This window comes from Scardinius erythrophthalmus (assembly GCF_964197995.2).
Source record: "Scardinius erythrophthalmus genome assembly, chromosome: 10".
Taxonomy (NCBI): Eukaryota; Metazoa; Chordata; class Actinopteri; order Cypriniformes; family Leuciscidae; genus Scardinius; species Scardinius erythrophthalmus.
In genome coordinates this window covers 30,659,820-30,670,487 of record NC_138230.1, presented here as the reverse complement: position 1 = coordinate 30,670,487, position 10,668 = coordinate 30,659,820, and the positions used below count along the sequence as shown (strand labels likewise).

Below are 10,668 nucleotides of genomic sequence, written 5' to 3'. Positions count from 1 at the left end.
CAGCTGATGTGGGCGTTTCACAGGTTTGTATGGATCGCCGTTTGAATAGCGCGCGCTCTCCATGGGCGGAGCACATTAAAACTTAATTAGCTGAGATAAGAACGACTGACATCTCTCTCTTTGCATACATATTACATAAACTATGAATATTTGTTTTTTATAAAAATTACTTCATTTAAAAGAAGATAATTTAAGCTTCATGCCTGTGTGTCTGTATGCCTGTTTGACTGAGTATTCGCTGAGTTATGGTTCATTTTCGGACGCGTTTCAGAATGGTCTTCACTGACGGAGAGGAGGCAGAACTCGCATCATGTTTATTTTTCTTTATTTGGCAAAAAGCACAACACTTTGTTTTTATTGTTAGTATATACAAAAATAATACACACTTAACAGGATCGATTGATGTATAACACAAGCATATAAGATAAAAATTAATATATATATATATATATATTTTTTTTTTGCACTGATAAGGAAAAAAACGAGCCTATCGCGCCGGCGCGATAGCCGACCTCAGGGGGTTAATAACCTAGAAGTACCCGCATTACAGGCCAGACTGCTCTCAGTCTGATAATGCTATATTAACGTTGTCTACCCAACTCGGTTTGACTAGACTGTTGATATACTGCAAGTCCTGTGGCCTGCGCAGTTTAAAGGTGGTCATACTGCCTTAACTGTATGTATACACGCTAATCACCTATCTCATAACACCGAGTCGTCCCGCCCTGTTATGCCGCTGTGATTGCTTCACTTTACATGAGCCCCGGGCACTGCCCTTGGGACATAAGTGTTTGAAATTTAGCACGCACAGCGTTTTACATAGGGTTCCCGTAGCGTAAGCTAAACTTACGCAACACGAGAGTACTCTCGTAAGAGAACGACACTCGGTTACTAACAAGACCTCGGTTCTCTCTAGAGAGGGAACGAGTGTTGCGTAGCCTGCCGTGCTTGTGCTGCACTTTGGTTTTCACTTCTAGTCGACTGAAATCACTTGTGCAACCTGTGCAGTGGGGTTCTATAGGCGAAGCCACACCCTGTTCTGGCGGGCTATGACGACAGCGCGGGAAGGCTTCCCATTGGCGCTGGAGTCATGCCAAGACGCACTGATAGGTTGCAGCAGTTGCCGCAGAGCAGCCAATAGGCGCGCGAGCTGTCTCGCCTATGTCTGAACTTACGCAACACTCGTTCCTTCTCTAGAGAGAACCGAGGTTACGTTAGTAACCGAGTGTCGTTCACTTTAATACCACATGCTTTATATACTGTACATGTTGCTGCTGATTGGACTGCAGTGACACACCCACCAAACAAGAGAAAACGTATCTCAAACCCTGTTGCACACCGGTGCACAGCGTTTCCAGGAAACATGACGTTCAACCCGGAAACCGCAGCAAAACGTTGGGCACCGTTTTGAATTCGAACGTGCCCCAGGCCTTAGTTTTATGTGATGTTTTGTTCCTGTTTTGTGTGGCCAGCAGTCGTCCGCGAGGGGCTGCTGGCTTATACTTTCATTTTTGTATTGGTTTATTTATTAAAATATTTGAATGTTCGCTGGTTCCCGCTTCCTTCTTCCCATAACATCTGAACTGCGTTACAGTAAATACTTTTTTTTTTTTTTTTATCACAGTGTAGGTTTTCATGAGAACTTTGTCTTCACCACACACACACACACACACACACACACACACACACACACACACACACACACACACACAAAAACCTATGTGGTCTGAATGCATTTCCTTAGGATTGCCAACTCTCACGCATCTGGCGTGACACTCACGCTTTTAGCATCAATCTCACGCTAACACATGAAATGTCATGCCAAAATCCATTTTTCTCCCCTCTCAATCCGTTCATTTTCTGTTGGTGACTAGACCACAGTTTTCTCTTGTATTGTAAAATGCCTACAGTATATGTTTTAAAGGCAGTTCTACACTTGTCCGTTGATAGACTTCCGTTCTTGCAACTGTTGCTAAGCCTGATCTGTCTTAATTTGCATTTAGACATTAAGCTAGAATGGTCACAGGTGAACAGACCTAAGATTTCTTAATTCAGTACTGTAATGAACAAATTCACCACAGCAAATTTTCACAGTAGGAGTAGACACCCACCACTTTTTTTTTTTCTTCACTACATATTCGGTCAAAACTACTCCACAGAATTAGCATTTTGGTCTGTGAACGTTTATCTTATAAGCCTATTTGAATGAACAATTTTTCATGCTTTTTTTTTTATCCTGCACTCCCCTAAATCTATGTACAGTGAAAATTAACCATATATACTGTCTTAAATTTAAACTATCGTATTTTTTAAGGTAAACACACTAGCCTACATTAGATATACCAGTAGTGCACTGCCCAACAAAAACACTGTTCCAATTGAACAATAATCATTGATTTCGGTCAAAATCAGTGGGGGCCAAAGTAATTAATGTCAGTCTCCAGAGCAATACATGCATTTATCCATAAACTTTAATTTGCCAAAATGGGTGAAGCTCTGCATCCTGATCATACAGACCATCGTCTGCTGTTAAATACGGTAGGCTACATGGACGTCCTTTTGAGAGGACTTCTCCAGTAAAAAGCTATTGTACCCCTAAGGGTAAAATGTTGTTGTAAGACATTCTTCAAGATAATAACAAAATGGGAAAATATGAGAGTGAGATCCTTTTGTGTTCCTGTAGCTCAAACATTAGAAAGTGGAGGCAGTAACACCAAGGTCTTGGGTTTAATTCCCAGAATGCCTGAAGTGATAAATTGTTTTCCTTGAATACAATGTAAGTGTCAGCACTATAGCAGTGGTAAGCAGACGAGACACAGAGCCTGGGGGCCGACCATTGGAGGTGGAGCTGAACCAGGTGGAGACCCCAGAGAAAATGAAAAGACGCTGCCCGAGACAACATCACAGGCCCGGAAGTCCAAGGCATTGCCACCGGCTTGAGGGACCGACGCAGTAATGGGAGCTTGGCGGAGCCAAAGCGAAGCCAAAGGGCTGACAAGCCAAGGTGGAGACGTGGGCCTGGAGGCCTGAGGTATAGAAAGCCTCACAAAGCCGAACTGGTGGTGAAGAGGTGCAAAGCCGGAGAGCTGGAGAGAGTCAGCAGTAAGGGAGGAGCTGAGGAGCTGAGAAAAACTCATTTGGATCATTTCACGGGTTACTTGGAGCGAGTTCAGGGGTGGAGACAAGGATGGGACATTGAAGAGTAAGTGGGTAGTTCAGGTAAGTCTCTCAGGTGAGTATGCAGATAGGGTCTGTAGAGCTTGTCGTAGACGGGACCAGACAATGAGATGAAGGGAATGACAGTTAACCTAGTCTAAAGTCAGTGGCGCGTTATTCAGATGCTATTTAAAGGGCGCATGCTTGGCCGTAATGTAGCGCGTGCACAACGCACATACACTTTGCTTCTCTCATCTACACAGACGCAGGCAGCAGTTCCCATTTTTGCAAATCATACATAATTACAAGGAAAAATATTACCACACAAGGAAAATCTTTGTGGTGTCCAAAAATATGTGAAAAAATAGGCATAAATCTAGCTTACACATTTACCCAAATTATTATACGCCTGTTTAACCAAATCTAATTTGGGTGGGTTTCTGCCATCCCCATACAATGTCACTTCTCTGTCTTTTACGGCCCTGACGAGAACGTCGGTCTCCTTGGCTGTGAACCGCTCCTGGTGTGCGCCTGGCAAATTCGCCGTTATAATAGCAATCCGCCATGGAACAAGCGCGCCTGCTTTTAAAGAGAATGTGAGATGACGCTCTGATTGGTTTATTTCACATTACGCCCAAACCACACCTATGAGTAATGTAGCTACTTCAGACCAACCCATTTTAGATTTGTATTTGGAGATCCTCCCACAGTTACTTGTGTTTCGCTTTTGATACTTGCGTTTCAGATCGTTAAAATAGGGCCCTAAGTCCATGTGTGCCTTTTTTTTTTTTTTTTTTTTTTGCAAAAACCTCCAAGTCCAGCTCTTTGGACAAGATCGTAAACAGTAACAAAATCACTACTGCCATGTCCGTATCGTATTCAGATCCAAGTGCTCACAGGGGACCCAAGTTCGAATGTGACTCGGGGTCGTTTCCCGATCCCACCCTATCTCTCTCCAGTCACTTTTCACTGTCCTTTCTGAGTAAAGGTAAAAGGCTCAAAAATATAGTCAAAAAATAATTCACACAGTATAACCATGACACAAAATGACAGCACATTTTGATTAGATAACAACATCAAACAGAAGGCAAATTGAAGACTTATACAACTATACAATAACTACACCGCTATGCTCAAAAAACATACAAATATATAATATATTTTAAAATATAATAACCTATATCCAATATTAAATAAATATATAAACACGCTGAAAAACGATCCTCCCCCATGTTTAAAAAAAGTGGCCCACCCATCTCGGGAACTTGGGTATCAAAATGATTACCGAACTTCCCAGTGGTAAATGTGACTTGAGAGGGCATTCATGTCCAATTTTTAACTAGGAAACTCGTATTTATGATAATTCTGATAGCACATGAAGGCAGCATAATTCAAGCCTTGGCACGTCTTTAACCAGAACACCATCAAGTATTTTAAGGTTGAGCATGCAAGCTCATCGATTCAGCAGAAACCAATCAGCCATCCTGTGCCATCTAGAGTTTCATGACAGAACTTTGTACAATTATAGTTATTGTTCTTGGTGGGAATAGACCTTAACAGGTCAGTTAATTTATGATAGCATGGACAGAGAACACGTTTCACATTTCAATATATCATTATTGTCAATATCAACTAAGATCATTTATTTTATTCACCAAAACTGGCAATGATCCATTGAGGTAAAAATAGTATAAAGCTTTTTGAAGCTGGATGTGACAACATACGTACTGTGATAAAGGTCTATTCTTAGCCTTGGACTTGCATAGTTATTGCCTTTGCAGAGTCATCATTGTTGTTGGCATTCTCACCATGTGATTTTAGGGCAGCTTTAAACCAGGAAATCTATATTTTTTGGTGTAATTTTATATATTTTTTTAATAATTTTTAGTCATATGTATTTCTAAAATACTTTGGTTTGGTCTGTTGCTCAGCAGATAGGGTCAGGGACAAATGATACATATTTAACATATCAATAAATACTAACATATAAGCAGCCCAATTTAAGGTAGTCATCAAAGCTGCTACCGTTTTTTTTTTTTTTTAGCCTCTGTTCAACAAGCTATTTTAAACTATGACTCATCATTAGTGCTATAAGACCACAGTGGCATTTCATGTACAAATATAGTAACATAAATGTCTGCAAAGCTCACATGGAACCTTTGAACTGTGTGATATTAGTTTGGCATAAAACTGGTTGTAAATAGCCTTATATTCGCTCCATCATACTAATTGTTTTTTCGTGTGAACACAATCTATCACAACAGCATTTGTTTCTTAAAGGATAGTTCATACGACAAGGAAAATCCTATAATTAAAGAAACATGAACTGAAATTTCAAATCAAGAAGTTTGAAATCGCACCCATACTCTTATTCACTATTACTCCACTAGTATAGCCCACTTAAAGGAGTGAATGAAAATGTGTGAGCAAATTCAGACACAGAGTGTGTTGGAAGGGCTGCTGCTTTTGCTTAGTTTTGCTTGCTGTTTAATAATCATTTGAAACTTAACAAATTGGCAGTACAAGCAGTAGTGAAAAGATTGATCTTGAACTCTGTCATGGAAAGTAGCATGTATAAACCTTAATTCAAATTTTATAATCAATTAAAAAAGAATTTATACCTGTATGATATTACGCAGTACCCACTTTAGACCAGCTAAAACAGCTAAATGGATGATTCAGCTGCGGCGCCATCTTCTGCGAGATGTAGGAATTCATTCGGCATAACCCTCACAGTGCATTATGGGTATTCTCTAGCCGTTGAGTGTACATCAGTACACTGTTATGTACACTAAAGCTGTGCATTATTAATAGGATTGAATGAGTGCACTCATTAACACCCACTGTGATTTCGGACACCACAACAAATGGCTGTCCATTTGACTTGTACATCAAGTTTACATCAGTTTTAAGGTTTCCAAACATAATTATGAATGGATTTGGATGGATTCATCCACCTCTGCTGCATCCAAAAAGTCCTAAGTAATTTTTATGGTGGTCAGGGCCTAAATCTTAAATATTAGTTTCATGGAGATTAGTCAAATGGACAGCCATTTGTTGTGGTGCTCGGAGTGCGCGCACAGCATCCTGTCAGTAGAATTCAGTTCTCTTTCTGAAGACTTATCGCGCTTTTAATATTTATTTTCAATATAAAGCACATCCTGTTCTTTTCTTTCTCATTCATTCATGTTTTGTTATTAATAACTTTAAACAGAATCGTCAACTGAAATCTGTGCGGATTATCAAAAATATGACACATTTATAGGACATAAAGGGTCTCTGAGGCAAAAGTGAAAGTGCGGCCAGCGGGTGAAATGTCTCTTTGCGCAGCAAAGCACCCGTTTCAATAAAATGATATATTAAAGTTTATAAAGCCTACTTTTACATTTTCGCTGCTGTTCTAGAATGGTTTTCGCCAGCTTGAATCCCAGTGCAGGAGCTGTAGGTTACCAGAAACGTAAGTGGTTAGTTGATTGCTGTGGTGACTCGTGACACTCGCGAACAGCACTGAACACGCACTTTTGCCGGTACAACTTTAATATTATTATTATCATAAACTTTTCATCAACTTCAGTAGGCTGTACTACAACAAGGCAATTGTATTGGCTGCTTTTTCTGCAGAGAGTCTTTCTCTGTTGGTATGTCTTAATTGTTTCATCAATGGTTTGTTGGTTAAGGGTGAGAGACCTCGCGAGCCACATTATTTTCAGCAGGCTCTGACAGCTCCAGTATTACTGCTAAGGTCAAGGATAGCGAGGCTGGACCCAGCAGCATAGTCAGTGTCGGTGATGATGAACCAGCGCCTGCTGATGATGACCAACAACAACACCCTCCCTACCTGTACCTGAGCCAGTGAAGAGGATGGCAATCAAACTGAACCGGTAAACTGAAATTAAATCAGTAGTACCATTATTTAGCTCGCACTAGTAAACTAGTTACTCATTTGAACAATGATGGTAGTTAATATTAATTCCAAACACTACTGAGCACTGAGAAATTAGTTCTTAACTCAACAATTAGTATAACATTAAACAAACCCTCTTGAATTATATTTTCTTCCAAAAACGAGTTCCTTGTTTTATGTTTATCTTTAACTTAATAATTACATCATTTAAGATTTTGATGATACTCTAATGTTTAAAATGTGATAATTTGTGTGTTATAGTGTTTGAGAGAAATTTAAATTTACTATTTGTAGATTTTGTAGCTATGATCATTGCAGACCAACACATCCTACACAATAAACTACACATTTTTGTCCATGTGGCTTTCTGGACAGGTTTTATTAGTATTAATATTATTTGCATTTGGCTACTTGCTTTACACTTTACTTTACACTAACAAATATTTATTCCAGATAATGCTGAATAATCCCTAATCTGTTTTGTCTCATTCACGGGAATCCTTTCATCTCGAGGAATCCACACACAAACTCTGTTTTTCATACACATACACAAGCTCTTTCAAATGTACATACACACACACAAGCCATCTCCTCCTCATAAAGCTCTACTGACCTGCTCCCAGAAGATGCCCTGAAACCTGTAGACATCAATCAAGTTTAATGTCACATGATAGCCTAATAGTATGCCATGAGGATTCGTGTTAATGCAAAATAGTTTCAATCTTGATTCAGGAGTGACCTAATAAATGTTGTGTTACTTAAAATAAATGTTTAAATAACATTTATTTTTGTATTGCGTTATATTTTTATGCTATAAGTGGTGTTAAATATTATTCTGCACATTAATGGGCCAAATGTGTTATGATGTGGGATGTGGTGGGCTGCTGTGGGCCAGAAAGTCCAGGGCCACTTTTTGGTCCCAGTCTGCCCCTGTTCCCGACCACTGTGTTAAACTAATATTAGAAGATTTGTCACAGCCACGTCATGGTATATGATACTTTGCACTACAAAGCTTTGACACCCACAACCAATCAACCATTGACAGGTTAGAGAGACAACCTATAACTTATATTTGAATATCTCAGCTCTACATTTAATGGTAGGTAACTGAAAAAAAAAATCATGGAATTAATCATATTATTATTTTAAAGAGACAATTAATGCTTAACATCTTTTTTTTTTAATTTTGTATTTGTTTTAACAATATTGCAAATTTTATGAAGGTATTATTGTTATTGTTCTTGTTAAATGATGTTAATTTTCACAATAATCACAATAATGATTTGACTTATCTCACTACAGATGATGGGGCAGTTCCAGATTTACCTTGTTGTTTTCTGGGCATTGCTTCTCATGACCACTTCTGGAGAGGATGACATAGGTGCACCAAAAGAGTGTGAGGATGCTCCTTTTGTTCCAGGGCACAATCTTGCTGGAGAGGGATTTGATGTTGTGACCATGGAGCGAAAAGGATCTTACGTGATCGACACAGAGAAATGGGATTTAGGAAACAGCACTTGTAAAATGCGCAAAAACAATTACATGAATGGAATAAAACAGAAGCTACCAGTAGCAGTTGTGTTCTGGAGGACCTTGCCAAAGTGTTCAATGAAAGTCTCCAGTCAGATCTTTGAATCAAGTGAAGCACTGGTCAATGATTCATCATCAGCGCTCTCAGTCGGCTGGAAAGTTGGTTTAGATGTGAAGGCTGCTGGAGCTGCAGTCGGAAGCACTCATTCCAGGGAAGCGAAATTTGCAATGACAAAATCAAAAGAAGACAAATACAGTTTCACCAAACATGAAGTTGCATGCAACTTTTACAGGTGAGAGAGTTAGGTTGCTTTCCCTCATAGAATGACTTAAAAAAAATGTTTTAAATAGATACCTTTAACTGTAATCTGCTCCCTCTTTGATTGCACTAAATTCAAACGTATTAACTATTTTTTACAGATATGGTCTAGCTGAAAAGCCTCCTCTTCATGCAGAGTTTCTTGAAGCAATTAAATCACTCCCTGCATCCTACGATCCAGACGCCTACCGCAACCTGATCACCACATATGGCACTCACTTTACCACAGGTGTCAAGTTAGGGGGGAAAATGAAAGCCATAACAGCCATCAAAACATGTCAAGCAACAGTGAGTGGGCTTACAGACACTGCAGTGAAAGACTGTTTGGATGTAGAAGCATCTGGTTCATACAGTGTAGCAAATGTGAAGGTAGAGAGCCATTTTTGTAAAGAACTGAAAAAGAAGATGGGCACAAATCAAAAGTTCAGTACCATGTTCAGTGAGCGTCAGACAGAGATTATCGGAGGAAACATAAATGGAGAAGATCTGCTTTTTGCTGGTTCATCACACCCAAATTCCCTTAAGACCTGGCTTGAGTCTTTGAAGAGCCTCCCTGACATTGTGCACTACTCTCTGAAACCCCTCCATTTCTTACTGAGTGAAAAACACCCTGCCAGGAAAGGACTGAAGAGAGCTGTTGAGGAATACATAATAGAAAATGCTCTCATGAAGATTTGCTCAGAGCCTTGCAAGATTGGCAGGAAGTGCAGTGCAAGAGACCGGTGTGCTTGTGTTTGTGAAAGTAGTCAAATTATAAAGTCTAACTGCTGTCCAGCTGAAAAAGGACTTGCCATCCTGAAAGTCTACAACCTTAAAGCCAATGGTCTGTATGGAGATAGATTTACACAAACAGATGGAGCTGTATCAGTTAAATATGGCACACAAATCAAGCGCACTGAGACTATTGATAATAACGACAATCCACATTGGCCAGAAACATTTGAGTTTGTTCCTATTAAGATTAGCATGGCCAATAAACTAACTTTTGAAGTGTTTGATGCAGACAGCTACTGGAACAGCGACCTCCTTGGTACATGCTCTTTTGAACTTAGCAGTGGAGTTGTGAGTGACGCTTGTGTTTTTAAATATGGCACCTTCTTTTTTACCTATGAAGTGAAATGTGCTCCCAGTCTAAATGGCCCACAGTGTAATGAACACAAACCTTCTCTAATGGCTTCCCCTCTGGCTGACATTTTCAGCTCAAGAAATGGTGTTCTGGTTAAAGATATGCCCAGACTTGAATCATCTCACAATTTCTCAAATAAATTTGAGAGCGCTTATGGACAACAGATAAAGCTGTAGGATTTTAGTAGGATCTCAAATCAGGCCTTATGCATTAAAGCCATAATCTTGCAACGCTTCCTGATAATCAAATGCTTAAAATGCTTAAGTATAAACTTTGCTCAGTTCTTTTAATTGCAATTACTTGTCTTTGTATTTTGTTTTATTAAAGCATTCATAAAACCTAATTTGTGTGATTTATTTACTTTTTGGGTAGAAAAACTTCCCAAAACTGCTAAAACTGACAGTTGTTCGGCAAAATATCTGTATTTAAAACCTTCTTCCTGGAGGCATACTATATATGTTTGTGTTGTGGTTATTTGAATAGAATTATTAATTTGAATATAAAATCATTAACTTAATGAGACACCTTTTGCATAAAAATTTTACTTTAAGCAAGTTCAGTCACATGCTTTGTGTCAAGTTAAATCAGAGCTATCAGGGGCCTGTACCATGATGGTAACAAACTCAGGGTTAC

The 10,668-nt window shown here is 39.2% G+C and overlaps 1 protein-coding gene across 1 annotated transcript; it reads left to right on the top strand.

The window, feature by feature from the left end:
* Positions 1-8,365: 8,365 nt before the first annotated feature.
* Positions 8,366-10,211, top strand: LOC308697364 (perforin-1-like; the record flags this gene model as incomplete). The annotated part of the gene is made up of 2 exons (XM_081376543.1): positions 8,366-8,883; positions 9,011-10,211. 2 exons carry the CDS (start codon positions 8,366-8,368, stop codon positions 10,209-10,211), a joined length of 1,719 nt encoding a protein of 572 aa, XP_081232669.1.
* Positions 10,212-10,668: the final 457 nt, after the last annotated feature.